At 39.2% G+C, this 18,139-nt stretch overlaps 6 protein-coding genes across 6 annotated transcripts; 5 read left to right on the top strand and 1 right to left on the bottom strand.

Moving 5' to 3' along the window:
- Positions 1-266: 266 nt before the first annotated feature.
- On the bottom strand, positions 267-3,311 carry BATDEDRAFT_28550 (uncharacterized protein; the record flags this gene model as incomplete). Its single annotated transcript, XM_006682900.1, has 3 exons — positions 267-293; positions 1,179-1,804; positions 2,495-3,311. The coding sequence occupies 3 exons, from the start codon at positions 3,309-3,311 to the stop codon at positions 267-269; spliced, it is 1,470 nt and encodes a 489-aa protein (XP_006682963.1).
- A 464-nt stretch (positions 3,312-3,775) lies between these two features.
- On the top strand, positions 3,776-4,562 carry BATDEDRAFT_92740 (uncharacterized protein; the record flags this gene model as incomplete). Its single annotated transcript, XM_006682955.1, has 3 exons — positions 3,776-4,079; positions 4,150-4,339; positions 4,418-4,562. 3 exons carry the CDS (start codon positions 3,776-3,778, stop codon positions 4,560-4,562), a joined length of 639 nt encoding a protein of 212 aa, XP_006683018.1.
- A 1,474-nt stretch (positions 4,563-6,036) lies between these two features.
- Positions 6,037-7,503, top strand: BATDEDRAFT_92741 (uncharacterized protein; the record flags this gene model as incomplete). Its single annotated transcript, XM_006682954.1, has 1 exon — positions 6,037-7,503. One exon carries the CDS (start codon positions 6,037-6,039, stop codon positions 7,501-7,503), a length of 1,467 nt encoding a protein of 488 aa, XP_006683017.1.
- A 1,853-nt stretch (positions 7,504-9,356) lies between these two features.
- BATDEDRAFT_28548 (uncharacterized protein) lies at positions 9,357-9,707 on the top strand (the record flags this gene model as incomplete). The annotated part of the gene is made up of 1 exon (XM_006682899.1): positions 9,357-9,707. The coding sequence occupies one exon, from the start codon at positions 9,357-9,359 to the stop codon at positions 9,705-9,707; it is 351 nt and encodes a 116-aa protein (XP_006682962.1).
- A 3,950-nt stretch (positions 9,708-13,657) lies between these two features.
- Positions 13,658-14,092, top strand: BATDEDRAFT_30931 (uncharacterized protein; the record flags this gene model as incomplete). Its single annotated transcript, XM_006682918.1, has 1 exon — positions 13,658-14,092. The coding sequence occupies one exon, from the start codon at positions 13,658-13,660 to the stop codon at positions 14,090-14,092; it is 435 nt and encodes a 144-aa protein (XP_006682981.1).
- A 995-nt stretch (positions 14,093-15,087) lies between these two features.
- Positions 15,088-15,837, top strand: BATDEDRAFT_92743 (uncharacterized protein; the record flags this gene model as incomplete). The annotated part of the gene is made up of 1 exon (XM_006682953.1): positions 15,088-15,837. One exon carries the CDS (start codon positions 15,088-15,090, stop codon positions 15,835-15,837), a length of 750 nt encoding a protein of 249 aa, XP_006683016.1.
- Positions 15,838-18,139: the final 2,302 nt, after the last annotated feature.

Raw genomic sequence — 18,139 nt, 5'->3', positions numbered from 1 at the left:
TATGTAGTATAAGTTTTAGAGGAAGATCACAGAGATGTAAGATAAGAAGAAGGAATGAATCAGAATAGTCGTGATTGTTTATTGATAAGAGAACTTTGTCTCTTATATATAGTAAGTAGTAGTGGTGAATTAGTGGCGGTATAAGCGTCACTCCTAAGCTTCACCGTTAAGGGTTCCCAAGCGTTACAGTCATTGCATAGAGTGAGGCAACGGTCATCACCATATCTAAGCATTGTATAGCTTACTTGTTTATACACTGCTTGTTACTAGACCCCATCCTGACTGTCTGGGTCCTATTACAAATGTCATACATTACCAATGTCTAACACCCCTCCACGTCGAGAACACTCTCGAAGACCGAGCAGGTTGACGAATTGTTCGAAGGCGGGTCTTGGTAATCCCTTTGTCAGAATATCAGCTACTTGATCCTTAGTACCGATGTACTCTGGTTTGATCAGTCCCTGGCTGATTCTGTCTCGTAATGCATTAATCTTAATGCCTATATGTTTGGTTGCCTCGTGTACGACGGATGGTCCAATCATGTTTGATATCGCCGATTGCGAATCACAGTATAGCGTTGTTGGTCCATCTTGTTCGAAACCTAACTCTCCAAGTAGATCGCGCAGAAACAATAATTCTCGCGATGCTGATTCGGCAGCAGTATATTCGGCTTCCATAGTAGATACGGCCACACACGTCTGTTTTGATGACCTCCACGATACAAGTGCATTGCCTACATAACATAAATATCCAGACGTAGACTTCCTGGTCTTTACGTCTCCAGCCCAATCGGCATCTGAGTAACCACTCAATGATGCGTTGGTTCCTCCTAGTTCTAGTGCGTAACTTAACGTTCCTTGCACGTAGTGTAGCACGAGCTTGACTGCATTCCATAGATCTGCATCACTCGACATCATAGCCTGTTGCCACGTTTCTGGCACAATATTCCTCGATGATCCGTCCGATATAACTGCCACTGTGTTATTCGACTCATCGGCATTACTGGTACCACTCCCGTGAGTGTACGAGTAGTATTGATCTGACTCTTCCAGATCACTGTCATCTTGACTTGTATTGGTTGGCAAATCCTCAACCATTCTTTGTTCCACCGCAGCTTGTATGCTCGGCTCAGACGCGTCATCAACCTCTGATATCGCTCCTGGATAATCAGCCGTGACCGTCGATTCTGTGGGAGCAGCCATCGTGGCTCTGTCCCTGTTCATAACGTCAACTGGACGTTCCTGAACTGCTTTCCTCGAACCTTGAGATTTCGATCTCGGTTTCTGGTTCGGTTTCCTATAACCGGCTAGACTCGACTCATTTAGCGATGTCTTTATAGCCTTATTTCTGCTGATGCCACGCCCTAATAACTCCTCCTGAGTTATGCGTTCATCGCTTGTTGTGACCTCGGTCCCGCGATCTGCTACAGTCATCCTCGCTGTATTCCTTGCAGTCGGTACTACTCTTGGTACTTGTCGGCGACCTGGTTCTGACTCCCCTCCAATTGGCGTACTCGCACAATCTGGATTTCCTGGAGTTTCTGATGTTTTTGGACTTACCACATTATCTATCGCAATAGGTACAGACGGTGTAACACCACCGCGTAAATTGTAGCTATGAGTAAATAATGGTGCCCCGCACTGAGACCTTTCTTTGGTCTTTCCCGGTATAATATCAAGACCTTCCGATTTGTCGGCCAAGTTCTTGATCGCTTCGACATTTATATGCCCCAGTCTTTTATGCCAGCCAGCAGTGTCTGTGGGCTTTCTAAATACTTCTGACGCGTGATTAGCTGTTGCAATTACTGTAGCATGAGCCATTGCACGTTCCTCATCAGATATTATAGCCTCGCAGTTTACTGCGTTTACGCCTCCGTCTCTACGGGTAGTCATGATAACCTCGCCATTTGACTTTCTTATTGTTCTGACCTTTTTGAAAATACTGATCCGACATCCTTTGTCTTCGAGTATATTTTCAGAGATAAGGTTGACTCCGAAAGTTGGCACCACTAGAACATTACCCAGTTGAATGGAAACAGTCCTGTGACCTACATTGCACAGGATTTCCACTGTTCCAGTACCGATGACATTGTGCATGTCTTGTCCTGATGCCTTGACCTGTCGGTTGCTGCACGGTACAAAATCATACACCCATTCAGGTCGGCATACCATATGGCTGGAGGCTCCCGAGTCCAATATGAACATATCACTCCTATCGATGGAGCTACATGCCTCGTCAATTACAATGTCCCTTTTCTTGTCATCCATTGCTACAAACATTCCGTCTGCCGATTGATTATTTCTTGATCGGTCTTGGTTGTTTGATCGTGGCCCTTTGGAGAAGAACTTTGGTGACGATTGTCGGTAATTGCTATTCCTTGGAGCTGGTCGACAGTCCTTTGCATAGTGGCCTATATTACCACAATTATGACATGCGGGCATTCTGTCTTGATCGTCGTTTCTTTGTTCATAGGGTCGACGTCCCTGCTCTCTACGGTAATAATTATCCATCTCATGGTTTGCTGCAAAATAGTCATCCCGACTAGAGTTGCCTTGCTTTGCGCCGTGTGCATTTGGCCCATGTGATGTTGAACCTTTCCGTAGGTTCCTATGATTTCTAGACGCATAGTTCGCCTCGTATATGGTGTCATCTACACCGTGCCTCGGTAGTGCACCCATGTTGATGAGTTTAATTTCCTCCTCGATGAGTTCCGACAGGAATTTGTTGGGGCTTAACATTTCGTCGGTCCATCGCACTGTATGTCCTTCGAAGTAGCGCCATTCTCTGCTCTTGGAAACAAGTTTTGCCATCACCCTTGATGCAAACACTTTCTCACCCCAAAATATATTTGCCGCTGCAATCTTATGACGTAGACTCGTCATAGTGTTGTACAGTTCCTCGACTCCCTTCCTGGGATCGTACTGCAGATTTGCCATGGCTTCCTCTGATCGCGTCAGCGATCTTTCACAGTAGTCAACATAATGGTTCTTGAGTCCGACCCAGATTTTCCTGGCGTCAAGTTGTATTCCATTACTGTCACAGAGCATAAACTTGAATTTACTGCTCACTGTTGCCTGCAAGATTCCTCTTGCCTTGAATTCCTTTAATTTGTAGTCGCGCTCGATCTTTTCTGGAAGTTCACCTATGATGTGAGATTCCCATAGATCCAGAGTTTCGAAGGCGGCCTCCATTTGGTTTGCCCAGACAGTGTAATTGTCCTGGGTCAATACCGTAATAATAAGACCTTCAGCGATCTTGACCTGCTGTGAGTCTGGGCTCATAACCTCTTGTTCATTAACGTATAGTGACATATTTATGTAGTATAAGTTTTAGAGGAAGATCACAGAGATGTAAGATAAGAAGAAGGAATGAATCAGAATAGTCGTGATTGTTTATTGATAAGAGAACTTTGTCTCTTATATATAGTAAGTAGTAGTGGTGAATTAGTGGCGGTATAAGCGTCACTCCTAAGCTTCACCGTTAAGGGTTCCCAAGCGTTACAGTCATTGCATAGAGTGAGGCAACGGTCATCACCATATCTAAGCATTGTATAGCTTACTTGTTTATACACTGCTTGTTACTAGACCCCATCCTGACTGTCTGGGTCCTATTACAAATGTCATACATTACCAATGTCTAACAAAATGATCATCATACTGTCAACATCAAGAGTATACTAGTCAATGACGAACAAGTGGATTTGCCCGAGGAATTCCAAAAAACTGTAGAAGATGACCATATTTTGTACTCGCATGTGGAAACATGTTCTAAATATATGCATTTTCCTCAAACAGTCGTGACAGCGTTGGTCAAGGCTATTGTTGATAGTGATGCGATTACTATCTGGGATGCTAAATCTAGGCGCAAACTCAATCCGGAAGAAATTGATGACATATTTTGGAAACACCGTCTAATGTCTGAATCTAATTTTAATATTGATTGGAGAAAACTGCCGACATTTACAATTGTAATGTATGCTCAAACCCCCGTAACTGATGACAATCGTGATTCCGTCGTAAAGATCAAATTGGGTCCCAAAGACTATATACAGAAAGTCAATCTTGGAAAATTTAAAAGATGTAAATATTTGACAATTGTATGCAACATGTGTTGTTTGATTAATCTGACTAATATAATGTTGAATTGTAGACCTGTTTGCTGTAACAGTTGGCTCAAATGACAATGCAATTCTTGGTATACCATTTATGACCCAACTTGAATTGACATTTGATTTACAAAATACACGCATTGGGTTTGGTCCTGGATGTGGATGTGAAACTGCAAGTAACAGGTATCCTACTATTTCAAACAATGATCAAGTACTCTGGCCATTACCACAGTAAGTTGTTTGATATTGATATGTGGATGTGTTGATTGATATACTGATACTGATCATGAATTTGATGCATACTGTTAGATTGCCTGAACAACCAAGTACTTCAAGTTCAGATGGCAGATCTGGTCTCGGGAGATCATTTTCGCGACTTGGTAGTACTTTCCGTGGTACTCTTCGTCGTGGTAGCAAGCGGCCAAAGTTTGGTTACAAAAAGTTTGGAGACTAAACAGATATATCAATAAACTGGTTATTTGTTGAATGGATGATGACCATGATTATTTTATAGTTGGTATGATGTACGCCAGAACTCTTGGTGTTAATCATCATCAACTACAACTGATCAAATAGTCGTGCCTGAAAACACCCACCACACTGTCAAGAGTCACAAACAGACTCTCAATAAACTCGACTGAATACAATTCATTAGACAAGCTGATATTATATGTATTTTTAATGTGGTGTGTTCATGTTTGATTGTGTGATATGTTCAAGCCGTGCATGTATTGGATCAGTTGAGTGTGTATCGTAGTTGTTTGATACACGATGATCACGCATACTATTGCATTGGTAATACATGGCATGAATTGAATACACATCATGATCGCATAGCTCGATCACGATCCAATTGACACAAACAGTCAAGTCGTGTAGTTTGGGTTCAGCTTGACACATTTGTATTGTCAATTGGACAAAATGTCAAAAGTGAATCAATGTCGACTGAAACAACCAACAGACTGGATCTAGTATGTGTAGTTGCACTGGGTTGCATATACTGATCACAGTAAACAACTTGAGTGTCGTTTTACTGGTTGTGGTTATGGTGACATGACAGTGTTTGATGTATACAGCATTACAATGATGGATCAGCAGCAATGTGATGGAACTGGATGTGTAATATCAAAATCATGCTCAGAATACGTGATATAACAACTTTCAGCCATATTGATGTGAATAAACCACTAAATAACAGTGTTGGTGTGTAATAAACAATCAGTGTCATTGTTGGTGATGATTGGCATACAAACAACAGTTGCATTACTGACATGTGTCATGATTGTTGTTGAATTAGATTGCAATCGTATTCGAGATTCAGAATACAACAAATGTGTGTACAGAGTTGTATTGACAACATTGACAGTCCAACACAACACATGAATGTGGGTTCAAACTTGGTGATCGTACAATGCATGATTACTAAGAGTGCACAAAGTGTAGATTCAACACTATAGTCTGATTGTGTGCCATATGATAGTCGTTGTATACCAAACACGCAATGCAGTCAATGTGTAGTAACCATTGTATGTTGCAATGCATAACACAGTCATTGTATGAGAATACTGGAGTGAACCATTATACATGAATACGGTTGTAGAAGCAAAGTGTTTGCGGTTATACAACACTCATGAAGGGTGTGATTTTCAAAATACCTGATAAAAGGGTCGTACAAGCATAATTCAATCGGCATGATCATCAAATTGATCAATATGATATTGTGGATAGGGAGCAGCATACTGTCTAGTTTAATAGTGACCCACTACAAGCAATCAAGTAACCCTGTATATTGGTTAACCTATAAGGGTTAGGGTTGGTTTGCTATACAAAACATACAAAAATACAATCGAGTATGTTCAGTCTTATAATCAACATCAGTTTCAACACTCTACTTTTGTATTAATAGTTTAAACCCATTGACCAGTCTGATGAAATTGGTTGATATTTTATTCGTATTGACTACAGCAGCAACCGCCAATGCAATACTGACACCGACTGATAACAATGGTTCACCACAAGCATCAGGCACTTCGAGTCAAGTGTCTGGCCCAACCAATGAACCTAATCCAGACACTTTCGATCAAAAATGGCAAGAAGTAATGGATTCAGTTAATTTAAGCATTTTCGATGAAGACTGGGAATACCTATTTGATCCGATTGATCCAAGCACTTCCAATGAAGACTGGCAAAATATAGTGGATGAAATCAGTTCAAGCACTTCCAGCCAAGTATCTGATCCAACTGATAAACACGGTTCAAATATTCTCAAAGACCAACAACAATCAATTGATCAACCCAATCAAAGCACTCCCAAACGAGGTCGAAAACGGCCAATTGATGAACCCGGTTCAAGTATTTCCAAACAAGACCAACAACAATCGATGGATCAACCCGGTCCGAGTGTTCCCAAACAAAGTCGGAAACAATCAACTAATGAACCCGGTCTCGTATTTCCCGACAAAAACTGGCAACGTTTAATAGATGAAGTCAATTCAGACGCTTTTGAAGACTGGAAAGAACTGTTTGATATAGCTGGTCTGAATACTCCCAACCAAAATGAACAACAACCAACTGATATAGTTGATCCAAGTACTTACGGTCAAGACCAACAACAGTCAACGGATGAACTTGATTCAAGCATTTTTGACGAATACTGGATAGACCTATTTGATATAGCTGATTCAAGCACTTTCAACCAAGTTTCTGGTCCAATTGATCAAGACAGTCCAAACACTTTTGATCAAACCCAGCAACCAGTTAATGAACCCAATTCAAGCACTTCTGACGAATACTGGAAACCATTATTTGATATAATTAATCCAAGCACTTCCAGTCAAAGCCAACAAAACCCAATTGATCGAGCCGGCCCAAGTTCTTCCAAACGAGGTCGAAAACGCCCAATTGGTAAGGATAGTTCAGGCACTTCCAAACGAGGTCGGAAACGACTAATTGATCAGCCCAATCCAAGTACTTCCAATCAAAACCAACAGCAATCAATGATTCAATCCAATCCAAGCACTTCCAGTCAAGACCAACAACAACCAATGAGTGAAAGCGAGTCTATCAATACTGCTACAAATCAAATAGCTAGATTAAGCCAAAAATATCAAAGAACCCTTGGTCGCATGAAAAAAAGACTTGCAGCATCTAAAGAACTACGAAAGAAAAAAATTAAAGAACATTCTGACTATGCAGCCCTTAAATTCAAACAATGGTCAGCGCTAGAAAGAGGGGAAAAGATATCTGAACCAAGGTACAGTTCAGACGATGAAAAGAAATTGAAAAAAGAGTATAGAAAGATAAGTAAAAAAGTATACAATTTCAGACATAACTTGAAAAACTATATGATAAAGCATGGTTTGGAATTTCAAGAACCGCAATCAGATTCAGATTGATGACTTGCCAACCAATTTGATTTTGATTTTGAATAAATTTAAACTTTCTGATGTTGATATTTGTCGAGTATCGTGAATGAGCCAATAACCGTATTATTAATTTTGTATATTGTGTTGAATATTACATCAACAGTTACTGGATTGTTGATTGATGCATTGGCATGGCTTGTTCCATATATCAATGACATGATAACAACCAGTGTTGATTGTACGTGTAACTATCAGACATACTTGCATGATACCATCGACTGATCATGTCGTGTATTGTACAACAAACGTATCAATACACTTGTTCAAAGTCGGATGTAGATTGCAACATCGACTGGTTTGATATTGGTCAATTAGTGTTGTTTTATGTCAGTTTGTAATGTAATATACGCGGTGTTTATGCAGCATGTGTCGTATTGACGTCAAATGGACTGCTAAATAACAGTGTTGGTGTGTAATAAACAGTCAGTGCCATTGTTGGTGATGATTGGCATACAAACAACAGTTGCATTACTGACATGTGTCATGATTGTTGTTGAATTAGATTGCAATCGTATTCGAGATTCAGAATACAACAAATGTGTGTACAGAGTTGTATTGACAACATTGACAGTCCAACACAACACATGAATGTGGGTTCAAACTTGGTGATCGTACAATGCATGATTACTAAGAGTGCACAAAGTGTAGATTCAACACTATAGTCTGATTGTGTGCCATATGATAGTCGTTGTATACCAAACACGCAATGCAGTCAATGTGTAGTAACCATTGTATGTTGCAATGCATAACACAGTCATTGTATGAGAATACTGGAGTGAACCATTATACATGAATACGGTTGTAGAAGCAAAGTGTTTGCGGTTATACAACACTCATGAAGGGTGTGATTTTCAAAATACCTGATAAAAGGGTCGTACAAGCATAATTCAATCGGCATGATCATCAAATTGATCAATATGATATTGTGGATAGGGAGCAGCATACTGTCTAGTTTAATAGTGACCCACTACAAGCAATCAAGTAACCCTGTATATTGGTTAACCTATAAGGGTTAGGGTTGGTTTGCTATACAAAACATACAAAAATACAATCGAGTATGTTCAGTCTTATAATCAACATCAGTTTCAACACTCTACTTTTGTATTAATAGTTTAAACCCATTGACCAGTCTGATGAAATTGGTTGATATTTTATTCGTATTGACTACAGCAGCAACCGCCAATGCAATACTGACACCGACTGATAACAATGGTTCACCACAAGCATCAGGCACTTCGAGTCAAGTGTCTGGCCCAACCAATGAACCTAATCCAGACACTTTCGATCAAAAATGGCAAGAAGTAATGGATTCAGTTAATTTAAGCATTTTCGATGAAGACTGGGAATACCTATTTGATCCGATTGATCCAAGCACTTCCAATGAAGACTGGCAAAATATAGTGGATGAAATCAGTTCAAGCACTTCCAGCCAAGTATCTGATCCAACTGATAAACACGGTTCAAATATTCTCAAAGGCCAGCAACAATCAATTGATCAACCCAATCAAAGCACTCCCAAGCGAAGTCGAAAACGGCCGATTGATGAACCCGGTTCAAGTATTTCCAAACAAGACCAACAACAATCGATGGATCAACCCGGTCCGAGTGCTTCCAAACAAAGTCGGAAACAATCAACTAATAAACCCGGTCTCGTATTTCCCGACAAATACTGGCAACGTTTAATAGATGAAGTCAATTCAGACGCTTTTGAAGACTGGAAAGAACTGTTTGATATAGCTGGTCTGAATACTCCCAACCAAAATGAACAACAACCAACTGATATAGTTGATCCAAGTACTTACGGTCAAGACCAACAACAACCAATGATTCATAACGAGTCTACCAATACTGTTACAAATCAAATAGCTAGATTAAGCCAAAAATATCAGATAACCCTTGGTCGCATGAAAAAAAGACTTGCAGCATCTAAAGAACTACGAAAGAAAAAAATTAAAGAACATTCTGACTATGCAGCCCTTAAATTCAAACAATGGTCAGCGCTAGAAAGAGGGGAAGAGGTATCTGAATTAGGGTACAACCCAAAAACTGAAATACGATTGAAACAAGAATATGAAAAGGTAAGAAAAAGAGTATACAGTATCAGACGAGACTTGAAATATTTTATGATGAAACATGGTTTAGAATTTCAAGAACCGGAATCAGATTCAGATTGATGACTTGCCAACCAATTTGATTTTGATTTTGAATAAATTTAAACTTTCTGATGTTGATATTTGTCGAGTATCGTGAATGAGCCAATAACCGTATTATTAATTTTGTATATTGTGTTGAATATTACATCAACAGTTACTGGATTGTTGATTGATGCATTGGCATGGCTTGTTCCATATATCAATGACATGATAACAACCAGTGTTGATTGTACGTGTAACTATCAGACATACTTGCATGATACCATCGACTGATCATGTCGTGTATTGTACAACAAACGTATCAATACACTTGTTCAAAGTCGGATGTAGATTGCAACATCGACTGGTTTGATATTGGTCAATTAGTGTTGTTTTATGTCAGTTTGTAATGTAATATACGCGGTGTTTATGCAGCATGTGTCGTATTGACGTCAAATAGGCCACTGAATAACAGTGTTCATGACACTGACTGTTCATCACCATCCAACTCAATCTCACCATTTCAATCAATCTTGGTCAATGTTGATGATTTACACGCTAATTCATTATCCAATCTTGTCTGACATTATTATTGGCTTTAATCACGTTTGGTTTGTACAACTGCCATGATTTGTACTACCATTATCATCGTGTATCTGAACACCAAATATTCCAATACATCAATAATACCACAGTGTAAACAGTAATACAGTTGATCAGTATTGTGGCAAGACTTTTCATTCAAGTTTGTATTTGGAAATACTCGATGGTTTAATCACAGCACACTGTTTGTAATGCGATTGTCATTGATCTCATTTCATCTCAGTCCAGTCCATCTGATTTATGATGATGTTTAGTAATCCATTACCATGTGTTATAGTAAACTAGTTTGTTTATTAAACCAAATCTACAACGATCACATTCAGAATATTAATTTACAGTATTTCTAAATGCATGTTTGATAACAATCCAATTTTGTTACAAAAAACTGATCAAAACAATACTAAAATGGAACAACTCGTTTGTGTGTTTTACAACAATCCAAACATGAACAATTCTCGGCAATTGTTGGACATTCGCATGAATGAAATTATCATCAAAATTCAACTTTACTAATTTTATCAAACATGGATTGTGTTGATAGCATCAGAAAGTTGATTCAACACCTGGAAGATTTGAAACTGTTAACAACGGATGATCAACTATACAAGGCTGATGAAATATGGGACAGACTGCTTGACTTGATACAGGAGCTGTACAATCGTAGTTACAGTAAGTTTAATAGACATTGTATTATTGATGCATTCAAACTGTTGCTGACTTTGTGTTGGTTTGAAATGGCAGAGTCTACAGATGTATTGCAGCGCTTACAGAGTATTGGACTGGAAAATATCACAGCCAAGTATTTGGAGTATAATCGACCCAGTTTACAGGTATTCATATATTGTAACAATAATGGATTGTTCATGACTAAACTAATCAACATGTGTTGTGTAGATCAAAGTAATGAAGTTTACTGTAGTGTTTGCGAGTATGACGTACGGTGATTATCGGCTCAAAGTATTTCATCGACTAAGCAACCAACTCTCACAGCTCATGCAATCACCAAACCGTCAAGTCAAAATGGCGGCAAGTCATGATTGATATTGATCAAATGATTGCCATTCAACTCACTTAGTGTCAATATGCATATAGGCGATAAAAACATGTAAAAAGCTGTACAAATATAACCGCTGGAGTCAAGAGGATGGATTTGACATCAAGCCAATGGTCGAGATTATTGTTCACGAGTCCGATCAAGAAATGCTCACATTGGCGATTAACCTGTTTTTGAAAGCTTGTCATGGTATTGACGATGAAAATGTATGTTTACAATGATACAATATTGGATCAGTTTGGACAGTGTCATGTTTTGTTGATCTGATTGTATACTTGACATTGAACAATATCATTAGTTTGGCATCGTGGTATCAAGACTCGTTTCACGACTGGAATCATCCAATGGTTCAGTTGCTGCTGGTTTTATCAAAACTTTCCAAATCATGTATTGGAAGATTCATCGTCATGACCCAGTAAAAGCAGCGGGATGTGGCATCATTCCAGCACTGGTCAATACGCTTAGGTATGTGGTGTTATGCATAAATGTGTGTTCAGTCATCACAATTGGTAAATTTGACATGGTTGGATTGACATGACATGAATACAGGAGTGTCGATCAAGCAGTGATTGATCAAAGTATTGCTGCTATTGATAGTTTTTGCAAACATGCAGATTGTGTAGTGATTTCAGCCGAGTTGATGAGGCTGGATTTGATTCAAACGTCGAACGACTTGTGTATCAAATACAGCGACAACTCTGGACTAAAAACACGCATGATCTGGATAGCGGGAACAATTGCATCCAAAATGCGGGACTTTCCTGTATCACTTGTACGATCGTTGGTTTTTGAGCAATTGACGATATCGATGTGCGATGTCAGTATGAGTGGCTCTTTGCGCCTGTTTGGATATGTCAACGACATGATTCAGAAATCTACAAACAAGGCCGAGATGATCAAGGTGTTTCAAGATTATGGAATTATGCAGCAATTCAACACTATTATTTCATGTAGATATCTATGTTTGCATGATTCTGGTGCTAGTACTGTAAAACTACTCAAAATACTTGCTGATTTTGCCGACAATCATTCCGACAGTTCAATACGTACCGAGTTGGAACAAGGCAGGATATTTGAAAATCTACTGACTATTGTACAATCGGATACTGCTGAATACATGAACAAAAGGGTTGCTGGCCGGATCATTGAAACGTGTTTTCAGCATCGGGTTCATGTTGCTAACTCCAGCATTTGGCCATACGACGACAATGCCGAAATTGATATGAAATCTGGAATGGCCGGAGATACACATGGACAGGTACGCACACTTGTCGAAATGCGGTATATCCAGTATCTGCAATGTATACTTTGCAAACCCATGTGGTGGATCGATATCACAAACCAGCATATTGTGGAGCAATGGAGGGCTGACTCACTCGATCAGAATATATCACCATCAACATTTAATCTTGCATTGGAACAACTCGGGGTTTTTGTCAAGCAGCTTGTTTGTAGTGGCAGTGATGGATTGGGCACGATTGTCCCAGGACCTGTTGAACAGACGTATATACTGGACAATGGCATACCTGACAATATATACACGCGATTGATGACAAATGTATCGGATATTGAACATGGATCAAATCACAACACTGGTCAAATGGTGCACAATCTGATTGATGCATCAATGTACAGTGTTGTATATGGACAAACGATGATTGCACCACTGAATATACGACTCAAATACACCACAATGGTACCATGCGATATATTGTCATCGACTCAACTTGTTTCAGATACACCCATCATTGAAGGTGATCCCAAGTTTATATCACTCAAGTTCCAATGTCTTCCGAGTGAATTCCGTGTCGAATGGGATGGCAGTGTGACCATCAACTCATACATCAACAATCTGAATCCGATATGGCATCGAGACATGTACAAATGCATTGCCAAAATATTCAAATGTTTTGTCCCAATGTTTGAAAGTCTGTTCAGAACAATGGATCCAATGTTCAAGTATATTGATATTTGCAATGGCACAGATGGATACGAGTCATCAAGCCAGTCAGATCATGATGATATGGAACCAGACACTCGAGTCATTCGTCCCGTGTATGTACCAACACTTCCGGAACATTTCCAATCCAAATATGAATCAGCAGAGCCAGTATCACTGCGTGGTCGTAATCTGCAAGTCATTGTCAAACTCACCAACATTCAACTGACACCATCCAAACCTAAATACGACGAGGGAAACTGGCACATTGAAGGTCCAATTAACGAATCGATTGTTGCAACTGGACTGTATTACTACGACGTGGAAAATATCACCACACCCAAACTCGATTTCCGCGAGGCTGTTGATCGGTTTGATTATGAAATGGCATCTGATATGTATTGGAAAGATGTGTACGGCATTAATCGAGAATCACCACAAAATCAGTATATAGGATTGCTTGAAGTATCAAATGGTCGATGTGTAGTTTATCCCAATCGATACCAACACAAAGAACAATCATTTGAACTTGCAGATCCAACTCAACCAGGACATTGCAAGATTCTGACATTTTTTGTAGTGAATCCAGTCTGTCGGATTGTTTCGACTGCGCATGTGGCTCCACAACAACCACAATGGTACAACTCGAGTCTTGACAAGGCACACATACTGCCTGAACTGTGGAATGATATCACGCAGTATATTCAAGGTGTTCAATCACCAGCTGAAGCCAAACACCATCGAGATGAATTGACAAGTGACCGAACTCGAATCACAGCAGCATACAACAAATACATATATGAGCGGGCGTATAATCATGATCGTTGGTGATTGATTGTGGAGTTGTGCAATAGACTTGTCATGGTTTACAATGGTTTGATATGAACATGATGACTCGGACTCTATTCAGTCGGATCAACTCGACTACAATTGGTCGTGTATATTATGATTGACACGATCAATTGTAGTTGAACTCGAATACAGATTGACTGTTGAATCACAATGCGTGGTATTAGCAACATGATGTGCTATATAGTGGAATGTATACGCTAACCTGACATGTGTCATGTAGTGTGCATTCGATCAATATGGGTATTAGCAATCAACAAGTCATACGATGTTTGTGTTCGAGTGATGGAATGGAATACAATGGAATGAGTGCACCAATCCAGAATACGAGTCAACCATGACATATGATCATGATGTGTGGTTGATACAACTATATAGTGACAATCGATGTTGATATAGCAACACAACATACAATGTCAACACAACAGTTGCAAGTCATTGATCATCAATGCCAACACAACAGTTGCAACATGAACTGCATTGCATTGATTCAGTTGATTGATTGGATTACTGGACAATGTGTAGTGATGATTGATCGTGTCGAGTTGAATGGAAAGTATTACCAAACCACGACATGTTTGAACCATGCCAACCACAACACATATTGATGATCATCCAATAACTGAATATCAGCTCAGTTGCATATAGTCTTGTTTAAACATGCATTTGTTCATATTTCAGCTCACTGACCCTTTTTAGGTTAGAAAAAGATGGGATACACAATCAACCATATAATACTCGAATGCATAGTCAAGTTGCGGTCCAATCAATACTGCGGTTGTTATATAAATGGATATCCCTTCAAAGTTGAACATTAATGCCAAATCAACACCAACCCTGATAATAAAGCCAATCCCTAAAACGGTCATCCAGCATGCTTTTAATATTATCCATCCAATAATGGATATAAATACAATCCAGCCTTGCTTGTTGAATACCAATAATTACAACTTGTTTGATCAATACAAACCAACACAATGAAACTCGCAGTCACAGTATTGGCATCAATCCTGCTTGCTTGCTCGGTTACTACAGCTACTCCAGCCAATCCCAGTGCATTTGTAGGTATTGTACCTGAGTATCGGACAATTTCTTATCAAGAAGCTACACGTTTAGTTGATACTAGTCGACTTTCAGAGGATGATGCGAGGTTGATCGAAGGACATCTAGAAACGGATCGAAAACGTCAAGAGATGAGGAAAGTGTGTGTCTTGGCCAAATCTAAAGAGCTTGATCAAAAAATATTGGTGGCATGGCTGAATAAGAAACATTTCAGGTTACTACATAAACTTTTGAAAAACAAGAATGATCCAACATATCAAAAAAAGCTTCAAAATTCTAGACTCGAGCTTAAAGAAGCGAGAGAAAAACTCAAGGAGCTTGAAGAAAAGCGAGAGAAACTCGAACACGATTTCTTTGTGTTTAGATTGCCATTGTATTCAATCAGAGAAAACATCGCAAGGCGCCTGTTTGGATATGGTATGGATCTAGCATCGTTTTATTCTTGTGTTGAATTTCTGAAATTCAATCGCGGTTTTCTTGAAAGCATATACGAATCTCTCACTCTCCGACTAAACCAGCAGTCAGAATCCGAGCAAGCTTCTACTAGTGGAACCCAGAGTTCATCACAACATCATGAAAGTCCATCATCATCAAGTGAAGCATCTACAGTCCAATCCACTCAAACATCATCCAGCACACAAATAACTACGTGTTGTATACAGTGATATGTGTAATGAATAAGTCAACCCAAACATGACGATTCATCCGATTGATTTGAGTGCTAATCTGGACTGGTTTCAACCGATTCAATTTTCATTCTGATTTAATTTACAATAAATTTGTATGTACATGCATTGTATCTGATTATTGTACACAGTTTTGGTTGGCATCATATCATATTGTACATTGACACTTGTATTTTTAATACAACACAGTTGATCATATATTGCATAGTTGTACACATTGATGATGCTGACATGCATGTGTGTATAGTGTCGATATGATATTGCTTGACATGCTGCAAGCGACTCTTTGAAACCATTATGCCTTTTGATTCAGTCATTAATACTTGCAAAGCGTTAGTCAACACTTTGATTCCGAATTACAATTGATATGATGCTACACGAACAACAGATTCGTCGTGTTCAACACTACAAATATCTGGATGTTGTATTTCACAAATCACTGTATCACACCATGCGACTGGACTATAATCAGGTTGCTGTATGCAATAGCATGTTGGTTGTGTCCAGTTCTTGCAAACCACCAACTCACAATCAACTTTCAGACACGAATATGTTTGGCATTCATTCTAGTAATGGTCATGTATGCACTGGATCTGATTGGTAATTGGTGGTAACTTGACTTGCCTACACAGTCAACAGTCAACAACGGTGTGCTACACATATTGGATACAGCAAATCCACAACTGTCAACTCCTTGTTGTTGAAATGGGTTCAGATCACCATTAGTTCGCTCACTCGTTGCACCGATGCGATTGCATGATCAACTGGACACCAACCAAACCACACTCGAATATATATGTTCCAGTCATGTGCATGGTGTATCGATTGTCAACTCACAATGTCAACTCCAACACATTCCATCATGATTATGGTCACATCACACCATGCTGATGTATGTCGATCGGTATCACATTGCAACCAGTTATCATCCAATGACTGCAATGCAATACCGTGCATGTATTGTGACTGATACGCTGTGCACCATCAGCAAGTGTGCAACTGTCACTCGATATATCGACTCTGATATGCAACAACATGCTGTGTTTACCATGATCAGGTTTTTGATCAACTTTGGACTCATGATACATGATTTGACATGTTGGATCGTGTGAATGTGTCATGGACTGCAATTTAGTTGCAGACACACATATGTTGGACATTGACTGATGCATACTGTACAACGACTGATCAGTGCGGGTGTGATTGCACACTTGGTGGTATTGTGCATTATAGTTGTTTGACAATGGATGAATGCTGGATTAATCGGTTATATGCAACCCATTTGAATCAATCTACATGGACCATCACTCGATGCAACTGACAACAATGTGTATACATGGCTGTTGGATCAGTCGAGTTTCTGTTGGTAGCGTACCATTGGTAACAGACACTGTTTTGACACCATCACTGGGACTGCCATACAACAGTTGACCAATACACTTGTAACATCAACAGTATATGCTTGTATGGATATGGCATGTTCACATGAGATCATTTCATATCTCAATACCCGAGTTTATTTTAAATAAATTCATTCAAAAAACAACTGTAAATCAACAAATAAACCAACAATTCAATCCAGTCAATACTGTTTTATACACTAGTATAATCTGCCAATCTTGGTTGGTATTATTATTGATTATATTGTGGTTTGTCTCGTCCAAGCACAAAGGCTCGGTTATACTGTCAAATATTACATTTGTCAATGCTCACTATCTTGTATTGGATTCCATTTGTCGTCAGTATACTGAATTGAACTAATCACTTGGTAGATCAACATGTGCAATATATCAATAACCAACGTGTACAACAACAGAGTATAAAAGTTGTTTCAGTCGATAGTAATCCAGTGTTATACAGCATACATGATTATTCATGAATGTTGACATGACTCAAGAGTATGGTGTCCATGACATTGGTAATGCAATCAAAAATACAATAGTTATTCAGGTTTAAGGGTAGCTAATCAAGCCATGCATAGTGTAGATCTTGATGCTGCATAATCATTTAAAATGGAATCTTTTTAAGCTGTATTCGATACTTGGATTCATGCTGGTGTCCAGTTATGATCTGAGCATTGGCTGCCTCATACTTGCCAATTTGAAACAACCGGGAATCAGAATCAAACTGTTCAACATATTGCGCAAAGGAAACCTAATACATGCCAGACAGTTTGTGGATCCATTTTGCTTTCGAGTCAATACATGTTATACAATGGTTGTTTTAAACACCATTATTGCCATCCAAACACATTGCTCACAAACAGCAAATCAATCGTATG

This window comes from Batrachochytrium dendrobatidis (genome assembly GCF_000203795.2).
Source record: "Batrachochytrium dendrobatidis JAM81 unplaced genomic scaffold BATDEscaffold_19, whole genome shotgun sequence".
Taxonomy (NCBI): domain Eukaryota; kingdom Fungi; phylum Chytridiomycota; class Chytridiomycetes; order Rhizophydiales; genus Batrachochytrium; species Batrachochytrium dendrobatidis.
The sequence above is the reverse complement of the archived record's forward strand: the minus strand, read 5'-3'. Positions and strand labels throughout refer to the sequence as shown.